This window comes from Rhinatrema bivittatum, chromosome 1, assembly GCF_901001135.1.
Source record: "Rhinatrema bivittatum chromosome 1, aRhiBiv1.1, whole genome shotgun sequence".
In the NCBI taxonomy this organism is placed as follows: domain Eukaryota; kingdom Metazoa; phylum Chordata; class Amphibia; order Gymnophiona; family Rhinatrematidae; genus Rhinatrema; species Rhinatrema bivittatum.
Window position 1 is genome coordinate 320245869 of NC_042615.1, and position 21923 is coordinate 320267791.

General features: G+C 44.1%; 1 protein-coding gene across 1 annotated transcript in view; it reads right to left on the reverse strand.

The window, feature by feature from the left end:
• Positions 1–21923, reverse strand: part of SMARCAD1 (SWI/SNF-related, matrix-associated actin-dependent regulator of chromatin, subfamily a, containing DEAD/H box 1) — a 470565-nt gene that overhangs the window by 380781 nt on the left and 67861 nt on the right. Inside the window, exon 5 of the mRNA XM_029597690.1 lies at positions 18231–18294. Coding sequence (XP_029453550.1) covers positions 18231–18294 — 64 coding nt within the window. The remainder of the gene's footprint in view (positions 1–18230; positions 18295–21923) is intronic.

The window sequence follows — 21923 nt, forward strand, 5'->3', positions numbered from 1 at the left end:
CCTCTCCTATTTGCCCAGTATTTTAAACTCTCTCGAAGATTTACAGCTATGTTTGACACTGTAAATCATTCAATTCTCATCAACCGTCTTATGGAAATAGGCGTGTCCGGCATTGCACTTCTCTGGTTCAAATCCTCTCTTTTCAACAGGCACTACAAAGTTAAAATAAACGACAAAGAATCCCACCCAGTCCCTTCTAATCAAGGAGTACCACAAGGCTCATCACTCTCTCCTACCCTGTTTAATATTTATCTACTTCCTTTATGCCAATTACTCAATTCCCTCAACCTCACCCACTATATATATGCTGATGATGTGCAGATACTAATCCCAATCGCGGACCCCATCTCCACCACTCTAAACTTTTGGAACAATTGTCTGCATTCCATCAACCTCCTCCTATCGAGTCTCAACCTGGTTCTTAATACCTCCAAAACAGAACTCCTCGTCATCTCCCCTAGCGACAACAACCCCGTAGCCATCAACGCAACTATACCACTAGCCAGCCAGGTGAGAAACCTTGGGGCCACCCTAGACTCCAGATTGAACTTCAAAACGTTCATCAATACCACAACTAAAGAATGTTTCTTTAAACTACAGGTCCTAAAACAGCTAAGACCACTCCTACACTTCCAGGATTTCCGCTCAGTTCTTCAAGCCATACTGTTTTCAAAGATTGACTATTGCAACGCACTACTACTCGGTCTACCCGCCTCTTCCACTAAACCTCTTCAGATGCTGCAAAACGCAGCAGCCAGGATTCTTACTAACTCGCGTCGTAAAGACCACATCACTCCAATTCTAAAAATCCTACACTGGCTACCTAACCACTATAGAATACTTTTCAAGACTCTTACTATCATTCACAAATCTGTCTATCAGCAATCCTCTATCCAACTCGCCATCCCCCTCGAACTTCATGCCTCCACAAGGCCGATCAGATCTGCATACAAAGGCTCTCTCCAGGCTCCCCCAAGTAAATTATTGGTCCACAACTCCATCCATAAAAGAGCTCTTTCGACAGCGGGTCCACTCCATTGGAACTCTCCCCCCCCAGATATACGTCAAGAACAATGCCATCTATCTTTCAGAAAGAAACTGAAAACCTGGCTGTTCGCCCAAGCTTATGGTTGAAAGAGCCTCTATCAACCAATACTGTCTTTCTCCTTCCTACCCCATTCCCTATCTCCTCCCTCCCCCCCCCCCCGTTCCCTGCCCTGCCACCCCCCCACTTACCTCCCCTGTTCCTCCCTCCACAAGAAATTTAATTCCAAATAATTACGTATGATAAATTACCTGCCGAACTCACTGAATTGTGTTAACCTTGATTTGTCTCGCTACTTAATTGTCTTTGTTGATGACTATTTTCAGTACTCTCCAGTTATATTAGCTTGAAATCTGTCCTGTCTTCCTAAGCCCTTGTTTTTTGCTCCCTGTTTAATGTAACTTTATCTTCTATATATTTGTTAAATGGTTTCCCCTTGTTTCATTGTAAACCGGTACGATAAGACTGGGTCTTGAGCATCGGTATATTAAAAGAACTTAAATAAAATAAATAAGATTCACAAATGTTTGGTCAATCCTCTTGGCCAACCAATTATGGTCTATATAAGATCTATTTTAGAGCCACTCTGTCTTTGTTGACACTTTTTTTTTTTTTTTTTTTTTACAACCTGCGGATCCTCAAGCAAGATCCTTTGTGCAAGATACAAAACATATGCTTAATATTATTCAAGATCTTCCACCACTGAGGTGATGTATTGTTAGTCACTCTTGCCACAAGAGCAACGGAGATGAAACACATGCTCTATAGTGAATCAGTAGGAAAAGTAAAGCATGAAGTCGATGCTTACATCATGCTTATAACTTATAAGTTAACCATTTTTACTCAAGTTTATGGAGTTTGCAGCAACTAAAGATTAAGATTGTTCTGCCAAGCATGTTTTAAGGATTAATTCATCTTCATGCTCTACTCTTCCTGTTAGTCACTCTTGATACAGTCGCTTTATACTAACTTTCCGCAGAGACAACCATTAGATGTGCATCATGTTTTAGATCAACATCCTCAATTACAAACAATACCTACCTCTTGTGTTGCGTATGGCTCAGATAGCTGTGTCAATTTTGTTTTTATTCTTGGACACTTACTATTTATAAAAACATGGAACAGCGTTTGGGGCAACCATGGCTCCCAGCCTAGCAAATCTTTATGTTCAATTTTTTGAAGATACATTTCTTTATTCATCTTCATTTTTTCACATATTTTAATTTGGTCACATTATATTGACAATGTGTTCTATTTATGGACATCATCATTCAAACATCTTAAGTGTTTTGTGGCCTGGTTGAACTTCTTGGATAAGAACTTGCAATTTTCTATGGATTATTTTCAAAAAAATCCTTTTCTGGACAGTGTGTACAGAGACCACCATGCACGTGAAACGTTATAACAAAAATAGCTGATCGAAATAATTTGTTGCATTTCACTAGCTATCATCCTTACCATTTAAAGTCTAGTTACCAGTAAGAATTCTTAAGAATCCGCCTGGTTTGTTCTAAAAAAGATTTTGTTTTTTGCACATCTTGGTGCTTGTTTGCTTGAATGGGGCTATCCTTTTTCAGCGATTAAGCATGCTTACAAATGCACTTACAATGCTGAAAGAACCTGGCTTTTGATTGATAGTTCTTCACCTTCAGTCTCTCGTATTTTTACACTCCAGTATAGCCACCTAGCAACTTCAATTGCATCCATTGTACATACCAAAAAAAGAACTATTCTAATTTCCACTCTTATAAATAATTGTCCGAAAAGGAAATATTATTGGAAAATATTTCACAGAATACCGCTCCCAAAGATTTTTGTCAACAACCTTTTTGTTAAATCTATGACCGCATCATCAAGCCTGACAGCGTGCTCCCTGTATATTCAAAACGGGGGCTGCCCGGACTTCTAATCATCTGCGGCATTCATTTTCTATTTTTGCTGTTTTTTGTTTGTTTTTTTAACATTTCTTATATTATTTTTTCTTTTTTATCAAGTGATTCTGAAAACAAGACAAACGGCCGAAGTTTCGCAGAACAAGCTGCTTCATCAGGAGCTGCAGTTCATAACCAACTTTTGAATAAGACAGCGATACTCTTCCATATATGTATATTCAACTTTTCTCTGTCAAGTGAATTCCTTCGAACTGGACGGAACATCGTGTTCGAAGGAATTCACTTGACAGAGAAAAGTTGAATATACATATATGGAAGAGTATCGCTGTCTTATTCAAAAGTTGGTTAGGAACTGCAGCTCCTGATGAAGCAGCTTGTTCTGCGAAACTTCGGCCGTTTGTCTTGTTTTCAGAATCACTTGATAAAAAAGAAACAGTGCTCCCTTGGAGAGGGTGGATTGGGAAAGCCACCATGCTATGTCCTTCTTCATCTCGGGCGTTAGTCTTATTTTCTGTGTTAATGGTTGTGTGTGTTGTTCTCCACTGACGTTTCAGTCCCCACTGCAGACGTCTCATATGTAGTCTGGTGTTGGGAACTGTGAAATTGGCTGCCGCCATGTGACCCAAGACTACTAACACTTGTCTCGCTGAGGGTCTTTGAGTGTTGTTCAAGTGATGTAGAAGCTGACGTAGTTGTAACCTTCTTTCCGACGGGAGGTATGCTCTGCTCCGAGTGGTGTCCAGATATGCTCCTATAAACTGTAGCTGCTGTGTTGGTTGCAGATGTAATTCCTGAAAATTGATCACCAGTCCTATGCCTGTAAGCATTGTATTACTCTTTGGAGATGATCGATCAATATCTCTCGAGTCAAGGCTATTATGAGCCAATCGTCCAGATATGGAAAGATTGTCATACCCTGTTGTCTGAGATGAGCCACCACCACTACCATGCATTTGGTGAACACCCTGGGTGCAGCCGATAATCCAAAGGGGAGTACCTTGTACTGGTAGTGCTGATGCTTGTACCGAAAGCACAGGTAACGCCAAGAGGATGGATGGATTGGAATATGAGTGTATGCATCCTTCAGGTCGATGGAGCACATACAATCGTTGGGTTGCATTAGAGGAAGAATTGACTTTAAGGATACCATTTTGAATTTCTCTTTGGTCAGGAATTTGTTGAGTTCCTGAAGGTCCAGGATGTGGCGTTGACCACCTGGTTTCTTTGGTATCAGGAAATATGGGGAGTAAAATCCCGTGTTTTGCTGTTTCCGGGATAGTAGTTTGATGGCCTGCTGATTGTGTAGGCTTGCAATCTCTTCCGCTAGTTGTAACAGATCTCTGAATTTTTAGTGTGGGAAGGTAGGGTAATGGTGGTTTTGTTGTAAATTGAAGTTGATAACCCTGACGTATTATTTCTAGCACCTATTGGTCTGAAGTAATCTGTTCCCACACTGCTAAACATGACTGGATTCTTCATGGCGGCGTTAGGTTTTGTGGTGGTGGCTGTGGACTGCATTGGTTTAATTGCAGTTGCTGGCTGCTGGGTCTGCTGCCTCTGATCGCGAGGTTTACCCCTACGATGAAGTGGGGCTTGTTGTGGACGTTGATACGACGGGTATGTTTGAGGACGGTAAGATTGATAAGACCTATAAGGTCTGCGCCCGTAAGAAGATCGCAGATTGTAAGGGTAGTAACGTCGTGAGGCCGTGTAAGCTGGTTGTGTCTATAACGATTGTATGGCTATCGCTTCGTCCTTTAGTTTTCCCACCGTGTCTTGGAACCTGGTACCAAAAAGGTTATCTCCTGCACATGGTAGATATGCCAGTTTATCGTGTAAATCTTCTCTTAAGGAACTGGAACGTAACCACTCCATGCGACGGGCTGCTATAGCTATTGCGGATGTTTTGGATGATGTTTCCAGGCCTTCATACACTGACCGAAGGAGGTGCCTGGAGCACTCCTCCATATCAAGGAGCATTTGAGGTGGTTGATCTGCCGTGGAGGAGAGCATACCCTTTGTCGCCTGAATGCATTCATATAAATATTGCACCATATAAAATTGGTGATGCATAATTCTTTTTTTTTTTTTTTTATTTATAGTTTATTAGAGTTTTTACAAATTATAAAATATGCAAAAAATCAAAGAAATACAGTTGCATATCATGAAATTAAATCAAAAGAACAATATTACAGGTATCAATCATTCTATATGGCACTGTAATAGTCCTCTAATTGGGAGGGCATAATCATAATACATAAAACATATTTAGGAAAATAGTAATTCAAAATTACCATAAACTGGATATATCTATTTTTCCAACTACTTATATCTCAGCCGGTTTCTTTATCAATCAAGAAAGTCTCCAGATGTGTCGGGTCCTGGAAAATAAATTTATTCTTTTGGTATACTAAAAGGCATTTACAGGGGAACCTCAAAAAGTAAGTTGCCCCTAGGGACAATACTCTAGGTTTCAATAAAAGAAATTGCTTCCTCCTGTATTGTGTGGCACGCGAGACATCTGGAAACACTTGAACTTTGTAACCACAAAATAGATGTTCTCTATTTTGGAAATATTTTTGCAATATATTAATTTTATCTTTCTCTCTGCAGAAAGACACTAATAACGTAGCTCTCTGCGGAATGTCATCTACAGATGACTCTAGAAAGGAGGTCAGATTAGGGGACGTTTGCTGTACACTGTCCATTCCTTCCTCTCCTTCCTGTCTCTTAATTTTCGAGTTCAATACATAATAAATTTTTGAGATGGATGAATCATCTACATTCGTTATAGACAAGTTTTCAACAAGATATTTTTTCAACAATTCAATAGCAGAGAGAAGCCTAGTCATGGGAAAGTTCAAAAATCTAAGGTTTTTAACCCTATTCTCATTTTCTAGGTTCTCTATCTGCCTATGATTGACCAGGCTATTCTTAATAAAGGAATTATTTACTGTTTGTAACGATGTTATCTGTACAGTATTAGCCTTTCCTAATTCCTCTAGTTGTTTCATACGATTATCATGCATCTGCAGTACATTTTTCATCTCCATATTCCCTTTATTTGTATAATCCATAAAGCCAGTCATTGTTTTCTGCAGGTCATTGATTGCTTTCAATACATCAGCTAGGGTAACTGACTGTGGGTCTAAGGTTAATGGACTAGGAACCTGTAGTCCAGTTACAACACTAGACCCCAAGTCTCTCTCTTCTCCCACCTCAGTGGGGTATGTATTCGCATCATCCATATCTACCTTCTCTGATCCAACTTCAATAGGAACATCTAAGTCCAGCAATGGCTGAGATGGTAGTTGCTGGCTGGGGCTATCAGACATACCTGATGAAAAAGATATGTCTGGGATCGTATTGCGGGCTGCTTGACTTACCCGCCTTACGATATGCTGGTCCATCGGGCCTCTAGCCTCCATAGCCGCCGGGGAAGACGACCAGACCTTCGGTTTTCTCTTCCTACCCATAGAGTGGGAAAAGTTTAAGGCAATACTAAAGAAGAAAAAATTTTTACCAAGGGGCGCGCCCCTTCGGCCGCGCGCCGCTACTGGCTCGGCTTTATCCCGGCGTTTTGGCCCCTCCTGATGTCGTCAATTCAGGGGCGTGGCCTCGGGGCAATCGCGGAAACAGCTGAGACAGCTCACCAGATGGAAGCGGTGAACTCCAATCTGCCCTCCTCTGCCAACCTCTCGGACGAGAGGATCTCCAGATGTAAGTCCTCCGGGGTATAGCCGCTACTGGCTCGGCTTTATCCCGGCGTTTTGGCCCCTCCTGATGTCGTCAATTCAGGGGCGTGGCCTCGGGGCAATCGTGGAAACAGCTGAGACAGCTCACCAGATGGAAGCGGTGAACTCCAATCTGCCCTCCTCTGCCAACCTCTCGGACGAGAGGATCTCCAGATGTAAGTCCTGCGGGGTATAGCCGCTACTGGCTCGGCTTTATCCCGGCGTTTTGGCCCCTCCTGATGTCGTCAATTCAGGGGCGTGGCCTCGGGGCAATCGCGGAAACAGCTGAGACAGCTCACCAGATGGAAGCGGTGAACTCCAATCTGCCCTCCTCTGCCAACCTCTCGGACGAGAGGATCTCCAGATGTAAGTCCTCCCGGTGATGCATAATTCTAGCAGTTAACATTGCGTTTTGGTACACCTTCCGTCCAAATTTGTCCAAATACCTATTGTCTTTAGTCGGTGGGTAAGTAGAGTGAGTTCCTGATCTTTTGAAACGTTGCATCGCCGATTCTACCACTATGGATTCATGGGGTAGTTGCGGTAGCGCATAAGGTAGATCTTTCTTCATCCGAAACTTGATGTCTGATTTCCTTGAGACCGCTGACAAAGATTGAGGTGTTTCCCAAGATTTTTGGAGAACACTGTGTAGCAACTCTTGCAGTGGGAGTGAAGTGGGCTCTCCCGGAACATCAAAAAATTTTAGAAGACCTAAGGTTTCTGATCTGGGATTGGATTCCTTTAGTACATCTAAATGCAAAATGGTACCTAGTTTCTCCAAAAATCAAGGGTACGAGAAGTCTTCTGGCAGGGAATATGGTTCCTGCAGTTGTTCTTGCGGATCTGACGGGAACCCTGTTGATTATGAAGGAGATGTAGGTGGGGACGCAGAATCTCCTTGAATGTCTTGTTTTGCAATTGGGGATGGAGACCAATCTGGAACTGGTGATACGGGGGGGGGGGGGGGGGGGGGTTCTGCAGATGGCTCCCGTGAAGGTTGAACATTAGGTTCAGCAGCGGCGTCCGGTGGTTGATTTGTCATTTTGTACGAGGATTCTAGAGTTTCATAGAAATCTGCGAGCGATTGTGATAATTGCCAGAAAGCTTCCCTTGTCTTAGGTGGCATGACTGCTTTGCCAGTATGCTGTGGCAATGGTTCTGCCGGTGGTTGAGATGTATCTTCCAGTCCTTTAGAAGAACTACGTGAAGACGTGGAAGCGTGAGAAGAAGTGAGGCATATGGGCGACTGATGTGAACGTGCCATAGGGCGTTGACTTCTGGAGGACCTGGAGGTGGAAGGGCTGACTTCCCATTCTGAAGTCTTTTTTGGCACCGTTTCAGGAAGTGAATGGTGCCTGTGTCTATGTATGTGCCCTGATGGCTTCTGAGTTGTCTCTCTTGATGGGGACCTTTTCCTGTGCTTAGATCAAGACCCTTTTGATGAAGTCTCGGATCGTCGTGGTATAGAATCCCTAGATGTGGAGTGACATAATTATGGAGATTGGTGTCTCCACTTCAGACTACTTCGGTGTTTGCGTATTTTCTTTTGCCTGTGTACAGGCTGAGCCGGGATTTTGTCCCGTGAAAGACTGTATAATTTACGTTGGCATCCTGACTGTACCGTGATATGTTTCAATACACCCGGCGCCGTAGGCTGCGCCAGTATTCTTGGTGCCGTAGGCTGCGCTGATGTCCTCGGTGCCATATGCGTCGACTCCTTCGGCGCCGTTGTCTGCACCGTCTTTGTCGGGGCCATGGTATGTGAACTCTTCGGCGCCCTAGCTATCTTCGACACTGTCGGCGCCACGCTATGCTCCATCTTTTTCGGCTTAGTCTTGTTTTCGAGGTCGATCGATCCTGATCCAATGGATCTACTTGCCTCGTTACTTTCCTCCCTCCAGGCCTGGAGGGGTGAGGATCCCACGAAGCCGCTTCTCTTGTGAGGGGGAGCGGGTGTCTTCACCGGGCCCGGTGAAGAGTGAGCCTCTAACGGCTCAGCGAGGCTGAGAAGCTCTCTTAAACGGTAGGCCCGCTGTCTCTGCGCCCTAGGGGACATACGAGCGCAGAATTCGCAGTCCCGCACGTCATGGTTGGCGCCTAGGCAACGATAACATCGGTCATGGCCATCCGTGACCGACATTACCTTGCCACGACGACATCTTTTGAAGCCCGATTTGGACATCTGAGGAGAAAAATGGCTCCGCGTGCGATCCCGCGCGTGGAAAGAACAGACTGAGGAGAATCTGTTACTTTCCTGCGCGGGAACACACGCGCAGCCGCAGAGACAAAAAACTAAACCTCTGCTTAACAAGCTCCGCCTCCCGGACCTGACTGACAGATCCCATGACAGCATGGCTAATTCAGTCCTGCTATCAACGGGAAACCTCTGCTATAATCCATTCTTAATGTGGAGTTAGGGAAATCCACTGTTTGTACCTGAAATAAGCAGTATGGAAACTATTGGACTGAGGAATCCTGCTAGGTACCTGTGGTGATACAGCAATTTATGATTCAACTATCGGATCAAGAGGGGAAGGCCTAGCCAAATATGAGATTCCCCTGAGGAATCTTACAAATAGATCTGTATTATAAGTATTCCTCATAGGAAAATACACTTATCAAGCATGGTGTTTTGCGCTAGTCATTCAGGATAAGGACCTTAGTTTTGTATGCCAGCTGTAAAATTACAAAAGAGTGGAATTATAGAGGTCATTAAGGCCACTAATTAATGGACTGCCAGAGACACTGTGGTCCGTTTACAGTCAAGTCCCCTAACCTGAGGTAAGAGGTCTAACCCCCCATGCCATGAGGCATTCAACTAAGGCAAAACATATGACCCAAAGGCTGACAAAAACCTAAGACACCCTGGGCACCAAGGACCACGCCATACAGTTGACAGAAATAAAAGGTGAAAAACAAGAAAAAAAAAGTGAACTAGACCAAATCTACCTAAAAGGTACATGAAAGAAAGCAGCTTCTGAAGTTCCAGAAGTTTTCTCTGCAGTAGTTGCTAGAGAAAGCAAAGCACCATGACTTGTAAGCTCTGCAGAAAAAAATGAGACCGAGGGGCCCTACTTGCGAGGCAGGGAGGTGACTAGGGCTGTACATGCCCATTTGGGCAAGCTTGAAGCTTTGAAATCAAGTTCTGTACCAGTCTCCATATGATGTCACCTACATGTGAGGAGTGCCATTCTGCTTGTCCTCTGAGAACAAAATAATCCTCTCCTGTGAGAGGAAGGCTCTTGCACAAGTGGTGTCTAGCAAAGATCCTATAAATTCAAATTGAGATGAGCTGAAGTGGAGCCTGGAGTAGTTGATAATGAACCCTAGTAATGCCAACACCTGAATGATTTTGCTCATATTCTGTGGCACCACTTTTAGACATGCTCTTGAGCAGCCGATAATTCAGGTAGGGAAACACTTACCCGCAACTTGTGCAAATGCACCATTGTCAGTCATTTTGTGACCAAAGAAATTACTTATCTGATAATTTCCTTTCCTTTAGTGAATGGAAGGTCAATCCCAACAAGTGGGTATGCACCTCTGCCATCAGATGGAGATGGAACAAAAACTGACATCACAGTTATATAGTTCCGCCCTGACATCAGTCCGCCAGTATTCCCTGGAAAAATCACACTGTGGACAAAACTGATTATACTTGAACATTATGATCAACATCCAAATAATCACGTTTCTCAAACAGGAACACTGAACTCGGTCAAAAGAAGGAACACACTTAGCAAACTAAGGGCTAGAAAAGTCACTTACAGTTTATTTATTTATTTATTTATTTTATATACCGACATTCGATCGAGATATCACATCGGTTTCCAGATAACTAAAGGAATAGGGTGATAACAGCCCTATTTTACATTATAACATGGTATTAAATAGATATAAGAATATTTTACATTATAACATGGTAATAAATATAACAAGAATATTTTACATTATAACATGGTAATAAATATAACAAGTTGTAACAGAACTAACAGGAGTACATGGAACATTAGACTATAGTATATAACATATGTACATAAATGGCTTGTTGATGAGGATAAATTATGGTAAGGAGAGCAGGGAGTGTAGAGGGGGGGGAGGGGAGAGAAAGGGATGTGTGGGAGGAAGGTAGTGATAGGGAGGGAAAGGGTGGTGTGAGATGCTTGTGTAGGGAGGGAAAGGTGTGGGGCGAGATGCTTGTGGAGGGGGCATGGAGTGGTTGGTGCATTTGGGCAGGTTATGTGTCGGGTAGGAAAGCTTTTAAAAATAGCCATGTTTTGAGGTGTTTTTTGAAGACTTGCAGTGAAGGTTCGTTTCTGAGACAGGTGGGGAGGGTGTTCTATAAGGTGGGGCCCGCTATTGTTATGGCTCGTTTGCGGGTGACGTTGAGGTGTGCAGCTTTGAGATTGGGGACGGCTAGGAGTCCAGTGTTGGTGGATCTGAGAGTTCTTTGAGTGGGTAAGGTTGTATTCCGTTGTTTAGCCAGTCCATTTTGTTGTTGTTTATTTTTTTGTGCATGAGGGTGAGGGTTTTATACTGGATTCTTTGTGAAATGGGTAGCCAGTGGAGTTCTTTGAGCGTGGGTGTGATGTGAGGGGATTTTTTGTTGTTAGAGATGATTCTGGCGGCAGCGTTCTGTAGAACTTGGAGGGGTTTGATGTGTATTTCTGGTAGTCCGAGGAGGAGGGGAGTTGCAGTAGTCGAGTCTTGACAAGATAATTGATTGGAGGACTGTTCGGAAATCGTGCTGTTGGAGAATGGGTTTGAGTTTTTTTAGTGTCTGCAGTTTGAAGAATCCATCTTTGATTGTATTGGACAACGAAGAGTGGGAATCATAGCTTGCATAGCTCGCCCTAAGAAAGGCTAACCACAAATTCAAACACAGGCAGCATACAGTGGGTCTGGGATTGACCTACCTTCACTAAAGGAAATAAAATTATCATGTAAGTAGTAATTTCTCCTTTCTTAGTTTTCAGGCAGGTCTATCCCAATGAGTGGGATGTCCAAAAGCCAATCCTGAAAAGGGTGGAAGGCTGCCAACAGTCCAGTCAATACCGCCCGCGCAAACGCAGCATCCTCCCTAATCATAACATCCAAGAGGTAAGCTTGGAGAAGGTGTGCAAAGATGACCATGTCGCCGTTCAGCAAATTTTAGCAGGCGATAAACGAAGTTCCACCCACAATACTGAATGTGCCCTTGTGGAACATGGTCAAATCTCAGTAAGGCAACCTTAGCAGCCACACAGGCCACCGTAATGCCCACTGCTTACCTCCACCATGAAGCACAAACAGGCGAACAGAATTCCAAATAGTCTTAGTCATGTCCAAGTACAGCAGCAAACGACGCTTGATGTCCAAGGAACGCAAAAGGCAAAACCCAGTTTCATCTCTGTCTAAGGCAGCAAGAGAAATAAACTGATTCACATGAAAGCCCAAAACCATTTTGGGCAAAATGGTCTGAACTTTAACCGCACCCGGAGTCGTATGGAGAAAAGGCTCACAGCAGGCAGGAAACTGCAGCTCAGAGACTCAGTGTGCCAAACAGATTACTACCAGAAAAACTGTCCTCAAGGTAAACAGTCGCAAGGAAAGAGTATGCAGCAGTCGAAAGGATACACCTGCCAAAAACTTGAGGACCAAGTCAAAGTCCCACAGAGGCACAGGAAGCCACAACGAGGGGCAAAGATGCTCAACTCCCTGCAGAAAACGGGACACATCTGGATGAGACAAAGGCCCTCCATTGACTCTTCCTCCATAACACGCCAGGACTGCAACAAGAACCTTCAATGTGTTAAGAGCCTAACCCTTAAGCAAGCCATCTTGTAAAAATTCCCAAATCAATGTAATATCCACCTTGGGCGGTTGAGTACCTTGCTCAGATCAGGAGGCTTCAAAGAACCTCCAAACTTTAACATAGCCTAGAGAAGCAGAAAATTTCCAGACTCGAAGAAGAGTGGAAATTACCACAGGAGAAAAACACCGCTTCAACAACCGTAAGAATGGGCCCGACATAATAGTTCCATCCAAGATGGTAGCCTGAGGAGACTACCCACCAGAAGTCTCTGGAGATTGGCATATGACAGTCTTCAAGTCCAATTTGGAGTCACTAAAAGGACAGTGCTGGATTGACTTGCAATCTTCTGAACCAGCCTGCCTATCAGAGACCAGGGTGGACATGCATAAAGAAGAGCACCATATGGCCATTCCTGAACAAGAGAATCTATGCCAATCATGTTTTGGTCCCGCCGAAAACTGAAGACGAGTGGAACGTTTGTGCTGTTGAAGATCGCCAACAGGTCAAGATCAGTAGGCCCCAGCGGTCCACCAGCTCCCATTCTCCTGGTTCCAAGTTTCTCCTGCTGAGGAAATCAACTCTAAGTTTGCCCTTTCTGGCAAAGTGAAAGGCAGATATGCTTAGGAGATGCTGCTCCGCACATACCAAGAGCACATCTATCTCCTCAGACATCTGTGACCCTTGGTTCTTACTCTGATTTAAGCCACCATTGTGACATTGTTAGTCATTATCCGGACCGCCCAAACCTATAGCCGCTTGGCGAAACGCAGACACGCCGACTGAACTGCTCATGCCTCCACTCTGTTGATGTTCCACTGCCATTCTGCTGCACTCCAGCACCCTTGCTCCACCAACTCCTTACAGTTAGCCCCTCATGGCCATGAAGGCTTGCACCTGTCATGAACACCAACCAATTTTGTGTTGTCAAGAAAATTCCCTTCTTGAGATGGTCTGCGTATAACCACAAGTCCAACTGGGATCTCACCTATAACGGAAGAGGCAGCCTCATTGCATAGTTTTGCGACTGCGGACACCATCGGGAGAGCAAGGCGTGCAAAGAGTGTACATAAGTGCCTCACCCAAGAAACCACTTCTAATGCAGCAGCCATCACCCCAGGTACTGTAGAGGTAAGACTCCACAGTCAGACAGAGATCTTAAGGGATCAAACTTGTAGCATCAACATGTGGATCCAAGACTCTGGCAGAATCACTCTGCTCTGCCTTGTATCGAATCGAACCCCGAGATACCCCACGGTCTGACATGGCTGCAAATTACTCTTGATTAGATTCAAAACCCAGCCTAGTTCCTGCAGCAAGGAAACCACCCTGAAGGAAACACAAAGACTCTCCTCTAAAGTCTTGGCTTGAATCAACTAGTCGTCCAGATAGGAGTGAACTAGAATGCCTTCCTTGAGAAGGGTCACTGCTACTACCACCATTATCCTGGAAAGGCCCTGAGTGCCATGGCTAGTCCAAAAGGCAAGGCCTGAAACTGGTAATGACGATCCAGGATAGCAAATCGAGGGAACACCAATGATCCTGCCAGAAGGGAATATGCACAGACACCTCCGTCAGATCCAAAGACGTGATTACTCTCCTGCTCGGACAGCCATTATGACAGAGCGCACAATTTCTATCCTGAAATGCGCAACTCAGATGATGGTTGACTCCCTTGAGATCCAGTATGGGTCAAAACAACCCTTCCTTCTTGGGTACAACAAAATAAATGGAACATTTGCCTGTATTTTGCTGGGATTCGGGAATCACTACTTTCAGAATCAACCACCATTGTAAGGTCACCTTCACTTCTACCCTCTTCTGAAGGGAGATGAATGAAGAGACCAAGAAGGTATGTGAAGAAATTCTAGAGCATACCTACTCCAAATCACTTCAAGAACCTTCACTAGAAAGACCGGGGAACTCCACCTCCAGAGCGTGCAATATTTCAAGGACCTCGGGGATAAAAGGACAGAGACAGGATCTCTAGGAAGAACCTTCCCTATAAGGCTGAAAACACCTGTATTCTGGAAAGCAGTCAGTTGCCCGAAAAGATTGGGCAACAGGTCATCTGGCAAACGAGGGACCTGGGTCTCTCTCCATTTAATTGCCATTTTTTCCAATTCACTGCCATACAAAAGCGAGCCTTTGAATGGCAGCTTCATAAGGTTGAACTTTGAAATAGTATCTGCGGACCAGTCGTGAAGCCACAGCTGCCATCTGTCCGCAATAACTGAAGTAGCTCCTCTGGTGAATGTGTGTACCAAGTCACAGCCCGCATCAAGCAAGAAGGCGACCCCCAGTTCTATCATATTCCAAGATCGGACTCAGAGCCACAAGATTCTCAACAAAGACGCAAGGTAGCCCGAGTTACCAAGACGTAATGAAGTAATTTGCAAATTTGTTGTCACTTCCTCAAAGGCTTCCCTCAGCATAGTCTAAATTCTCCCATCCTGAGCATTCTTCAGTAACGAATCACTGTCTACTGGGTTGCAACTGCTCTCTGGACTGCAATCCAAGGGTATAACCCAAGATGCATCCCCCTTTAAAAGACACCTCTGGCGCACTCCATTCCATACCAAAAAAATCCTGTATAACACCTAAGAGGGGAAAGAAACAAGAAGCCTTGAGCAGGGAGACCAAAATAAGATCCTTCTTCTGCATCCCCCAGAGAATCAAGTCCAGCCACCCCGAGAGTCTTCAGGGTCTGAGATATAAAACTCAGTAACTCATCTCTCTGAAAGAAAATAAGAGTTTGATATGGCTCCAAATCTGAGGGAATATCCCCTTCCTCACCAGGAAAGCCACCCCCCATCATCATTGGTATCATCCTGATCCACCTGCTTTTGAACTCCGTCAGACCACACTACGCCATGGCACTTGACCGTGGAGACAGGAGGAGCAGCACTCTGAGCTACCTTAATAGGTACTACCACTTCAGAAAACCAGGCCCTGTAGAAATGTCTGCAATCCCTGGAAGAATTCTATCCAGGAAAAGGACAGGTCCATTCCAGGCCGCACAGGCCTGACCTTGATCTGCGAGCCAGTGTCCCCCGAGGACTCGACCTGTGGATCAATCAGATCGAGAAGATGGACCACTGTCAGCAAAGGTCAGGAGGCAAATCTCCCTGAGCTTCCAAGCAGCGATGAGACATGCTTAAAGAAGCTCCAGCTGAATGGCCCTGAGGTGGAATGCAGCATAGATAGGCGCTTAGGTTTCTTCGCTGCAGGTGCCATGCTGAAAGCGTGCAGATCATTGAAGCCTTGCGCCTAGCTTAACCACTCATATAAGCGTGCCCAAAATGGACGCACAAAAAATGTACATCCAAACACATGGATACCCAAACTGGACACCCAGTACCAACACCTAAACTGGATGCACAAGATGTGCGTCCAGAAGGAAGAATGCCCAAACCGAATGCACAGGTGAGAATGGATGCCCACACGGATATGCAAGCGTGCTCTGACGGCCTGCAGGAAAACGCGCAAAACTACACCGTGGCCTGCCACGCGCCAAAATAGGAGAAGCCTGGGAGTGGGCCTAGCCAAACGGCTGCTCAATCCACTGAGCCTGCACTCTCTCACCTCATAGAACTCTCCAGAGACGTGAGTGGGACAGCCGAACACTGAGAAACCAGACCCTTCCCCTGCTGACTTCCTTTTTTTTTTTTTTTTTTTATTCTTACGCAACAAAACCTTTACCTGAGCTCATCCCTCCCTGGTTGGGAGCAGGAGCAGGTCCCAGCTACAGTGGGGAAGAGCTAAGTCTTTAACACCAAGCCCTTCTCGGCCTGCATCGGCTAATTAGAATTTAGTTTCACGCCGGTCAAGGCTACCAGATTGAAGGCACTGAGCGAGGGACCGCACGGTATCACCACAGGCGGCCAGTGGTGCTACATGGATATCTCATCTCTCCGATATGTCCTTTCCAGCTCCTTTATTTTATTTTTTTTTTTTTACTCATAGGCAATCCCCCAAAGGGAAATGCATGTCCACCATCTGCTGGAAACGGAAAATACTGGTGGGCTGATGTCAGGGCAGGACTATATAGCCATGATCTCAGCTTTTGCGCCGTCTCCATCTGCTGGCAGAGGTACATAACCCACCTGGTGGGACTGACCTACCTGAATGCTAAGGAAATTTATGGTACTTAAGCCAGGCCGAAGGGTAGTTATCTGTTATTGGAGGTGACATTTCTCTACTACAAATTTGAGATATTTTCTGGAAATATCTCTATGTGAGGGCAAGCATTCTTTAGGTCTACAGAGCATAGCCAGTTCCTCTTATTAAGCAAGGTAATCAAGGTGCCCAGGGAAACCATCGTGAATTTGTCCATTTTTAGCTTTGGTCTAGAATGGAATGGAGCTCCCCAGTTTTCTTTGGGATCAGGAAATATTTGGACTAAAATCCCCACTCTTTCCACTGATGGAATGACCTTGACTGCATTAGCCTCTAAGAGGGAGGAAAGATCTGTTTGTAGCAGTTCTTAATACAGAGATAAACAAAATTCTGCCAATAACTGTTTTTTAAATTCTTTCAGCTTCACCATTATTCCCCTGAACCTCCTGAAGCAGCCGTATTATCACCAGAAATCATTACTACACACTATATGAAAAAGAAATACAGCATAACCTAAATTACCAGAGCTTTCTAGGGGATCTACATTTTTGTATAATGACAGTGCCACTCAAAAAAAGGTTACAGACAGTAAGTTTGCATTCTTTTCTTGCTGTTTTATCTCTGACAATCAAAATTGTTTTACTTTACTGGTTAAAATTTCAAAAAGGCCATCTAATCATACCTATTACTGAGATATCAATGCATCTCCCATTCTACAATTTGAGTGTTTTTAAATTGTGCTGCTCATGGATGCTCCAAGTATCTGTTACCAGACTCTCACCAATATTCAGGAAACTACTAAACATGGTCATTGATTCAGGCAAGTAAATATCAAATATCTTTTTGGAGGAGAGACAAAAAGTTAGTTTATCATCAATAAAGCACTACAGTTAGACACAACAAGCAATAACACGCAGTCTCCCTCAACTGCCAAACAGCTGGGTAGCAAAATCACAAAGCAATAAAAACAAGTCTCTCATCATGTTTATGCTCTCATGGGGCATCCCTTAGGAGTCATCTTCATTAAGCCTCAATACTGAAGGAGCAATTATTTGGTTTTCATCAGTCAATTGTCAAATCTTCTTTGCTGGCTTACAGGCACAAACTAGAAGTCTACATTATCCCTCTATTTTATTTCTACTGAAAAAAGCAGCTGTGCCTTTATTTCTTCTCCTACAAATAATGCTCATATTCAGACAGGTTTTTTATGTTGTTAATTGTGGTACTCAACAGCTTAACCACATTACATTTGTAAACTATAAGTGGACACCATTTTATCATCAGTGTATCCTTTTGCATGATATAATCATGAGACAGGATTAGCATCATAAAAACAGATCTAAGCATTCCTTTGTCTTATTTAAGAATACTGTTCTTTGCCAATCAGCTCTAATAACCAATCCTAACAGAAAAATATACAAACATGTATTGAACACATGGTAGTATACACACACAATGGAGCTGAAACAAAAATTTGAAATTTGTGAGCACCAGTCGACAAGGCCTCAACCCTAGCTCATGAATGCATGTGAAAGAAATACAAGAGGATAATAGCTAAGGATGAGATCTTGATGACTGTTGCTACTGCTCATAAGTTTCAAATTTGTGCATAACAGAAAATTAGAATGTTAAGAATGATTTATGCATACCTTTGTCATATGTTAACAGACCAGCCGCTACAGCTCCATCCAACGTACTTGTGGATTCTATCAGCTAGTAAAAAACAAAGAAAATTTAAGTTAGTGCTATGTTAATCTAAGTGTATCAAAAAGTAATACGGTGAACCCAAAATCTTACAACTAATTCAGTGTTATAATATTTATAGTGAACAATCAGAAAAAGACCTGGAATCATGAACTGGATTTTTGGACTCATTTTAAAGCTACTCATGTCATATGGAGGTTAGGAAATTGACTAACATGTTATTTGGTGTACATGGATGGAGGAATATAAGTAAAGAAGAGGAAGATTCTCAAGCAAAGAACACAAACACAGGAAAGTAAAATCTATACATATATAACAGCCTGGTACCAGTAAGACATAAAGAAATATATGTAGGATTTCTCCTCTAAAAACAAAATCTGCTACACATTTTAAACCAAGATTATTCCTGTAAATGACCATTATTTGAATACAAAAGGCAGTGATTAAAATACAGCAGTTGTAGATAAAGCAAAAGCTGCCGTCATGGCCATATAGTCCTGCTCCAACATCAGCTCGCCAGTATTCTCGGGAAAAGCCAAACTGTGGACAAAACTGATTATACTTGAACATTACTATTAACAACCAACCATTCAGGCTTCCCAACCAACAGGAACATTGAGCTCAGTCACAAAAAAGAAACATCTAGTAAACTAGGGGGCTAGAGAAGCCACTTACCAGTTTTCAACTAAGAGCAAGAATCATACTCTGCATAGCTCGCCTGAAGAAAGGCTAACCACAAATTTAAATATTAGCAGCCAAGAGCGGTTCTTGGATTGACCTGTCCTTAGAGGAAAGGAAATTATCAGGTAAGTAGTTTCTCATTCTTCAGCGTTCGGGAAGATCAATCCCCACGAGTGGGATGTACCAACACTAATCTTGAAAAGAGTGTGAGGCTGCCAGTGGTCCAATCAATACCACCCGTGCATGTCACTGGTGCTCCCTGTTTACCTCCACAACGGAGCACAAACAATTGATTAGACTTCCAAACAGCTTTAGTTATCTGCAAGTACTGCAAAAAAATGACGCATGACATCCAAGGAATGCAAAAGATAGTACTCAGCTTCATCTCTGGCCCTATCCAAGGTAGGCAGGGAAATGGACCAATTCAAATGAAATTCTGAAACCACTTTTGGCAAAAAGGAGGACAGTCCGGCAGGAAAAAGTCTGGAGCTCAGAGACCCGACGTGCCAAACAGATTGCTACCAGAAACACTGTCTTCAAGGTAAGCAGCCACAAGGAAAAGGTATTCAGCGGTTGAAAAGTCAGACCTGCCAAGAACAAGGAACAAGTTAAGGTCCCACAAAAGCACTGAAAGCCGCAACGGGGACAAAGATGTTTAACTCCCTGCAAGGAACTGGACATGTCCAAATGGGAAGACAAACACCCTCCATTGACTCTCCCCCTATAACAAGCCAGGGCTGCAACTTGAACCTTCAATGTGTTAAGGGCCAAACCCTTAAGCAAGCTGTGCTGTAAAAATTTCAAAATCTAAGGAATATCCACCTTAAACGGTTGAGTACCTCGCTCAGAACTCCAGGCCTAAAAAACCCTCCAAACTCTAACATAGGCTAGAAAAGCAGAAAATTCCCGGCCCAAAGTAGAGTGGAAATTACAGCAGGCTTACAACACTGCTTCAACAACTGAGCCCTTTCAATGGCCAAAACGTAAGACAGAATCAAATCGGATTCTCGTGCAGAATGGGCCCTGCCATAACAGATCCATCCGAGATGGTAGGTTAAGGGGACTACCCACCAGACGTCTCTGGAGATCGGCATACCAGGGCCTTCGAGTCCTATCCGGAGCCATTAAAAGGACAGTGTTGGATTGACTTGCAATCTTCTGAACCAGCCAGTCAGAGGCTGGGCCGGCACGCATAGAGAAGGGCACCATGTGGCCATTCCTGAACGAGAGCATCTATGCCCATCGCTTTTGGGTCCCACCTGCGACTGAAGAAACGTGGAACATTCGCATTGTTGAAGGATGCCAACAAGTCTAATTCTGATAGGCCGCAGCAGTCCACTAGTAGCTGAAAGGCCTCGCTTGCCAATTCCCTTTCTCCTTGGTCCAAGTTTCTCCTGCTGAGGAAATCAGCTGTAATGTTGTCCTTTCCAGGAATGTGAGAGGCGGATATGCTTAGGAGATGCTGCTCCGCCAACACCATGAACGCATCTTTCTCCGCCAACACCTGTTGACTCTTGGTTCCACCCTAATGATTGAAATATGCCACTACAGTTGCATTGTCAGACATTATCCAGACCAGAGGTTCTCAACCGGTGTGTCTCCCAGAACACGCATGTGTGTCACCACACTTCCTGGTCCCCTGCTGACCCAGCTGCTCCCCCTACCCAAGCGAAATAGGTCCTCCGCCCGGGCTTAAAATGCTGATAGCCCGAGCGGAACGTGGCAGAACAGCTGGAGTCTCCTGCACCAGCATGCTCTTCTTCCCGTGCCCCGGAAGAGGAAGTGGTGAGCAGCAGGTGCATGTGCGGGAAGAAGAGACCATGCTAGTGCGGGCAGCATCGGCCCAAAGAAAAGAAGAGAGGCGTGGCCTGACGGATGAGCAGTGCAGCTCGGAGTAAAATGAGGAACAACATCAACCCTCGCGGCCGATGGGACTTCTTTCTCCATGAGGGCTGAAAATGAAGACGGTTGCTGCTGCCTTTAAGATTGAGAGGAGGCTGCTGCTGTTAATTCGGGTGAGGGGGGGGAGAGTGAATGAGAAAGAATGAGAAAGAATGAGTGTTTGAGATCCTGTGTGTATGTGTGTGTAGTGAGTGAGATAGCATGTATGTGAATGATTGAGAGCCTGTATATGTGAAAGAGTATGTGTGTGATTGAGAGCTGGTTTAGGTGAGGGAGCATGTGAATATATGATTGAGAACCTGTGTGTAAATGAGAGAAGGAGAGAGCATATTAATAAGCATGTGAATGAGTCTGTGTGTCAGAGAAAAAGACAGCATGTATGTGTGTGATTGAAAGCCTGTGTGTGTAAGTGTGAAAAGATAGACAGCATGTGTGTAAATGTGTAATTAACAGCCAGAGCGAGCCAGAGCGCGAGCCAGAGCGGGCGAGAGCGCGAGCCAGAGAGCCAAAGAGCGAGAGCGCCAGAGAGTGAGAGCGCCAGAGAGAGCGAGAGCCAGAGAGAGCAGAAAGGTGCAAGCAAACCATCCCTCCTCCCACTAATTCAAAACAATCTCAGAGCACCTGGATATCAAACGTTCCCAGACATGCAGAGCAAAAAAATTTTTGTATCATTTTTCATTACTGGGTCTTTGTGTCTGCTATTTTGAAATATTTTATTGGTATCTAGAAATTTCTGATATGTGTTTTAATCACTGAATATTTCATTCATCAGCTGTTTTGAAATAATCTCTTTTATTGTTAGTATGGTTTTACTGCTACTGATTTTATATTTCTTGATTTGTTTTATAGGATGGGTGATGTTTCTTTTTTTCCTTTGTTACACTGCATACAGAGACTCTGGCTTGTTGCGGTTTCCAATTCAGTTTATGTCTGCATGCTTCTAGTTTTGCGTTTTGGTCTCTTTGTCAGGTGAGGGTCAGCAAATGTGATTCAAGTGAGGTTTTCTGCTGGCGTGTACTTTCTCTGTAGGGCTCTATAGCAGCCTGACTTGGTCC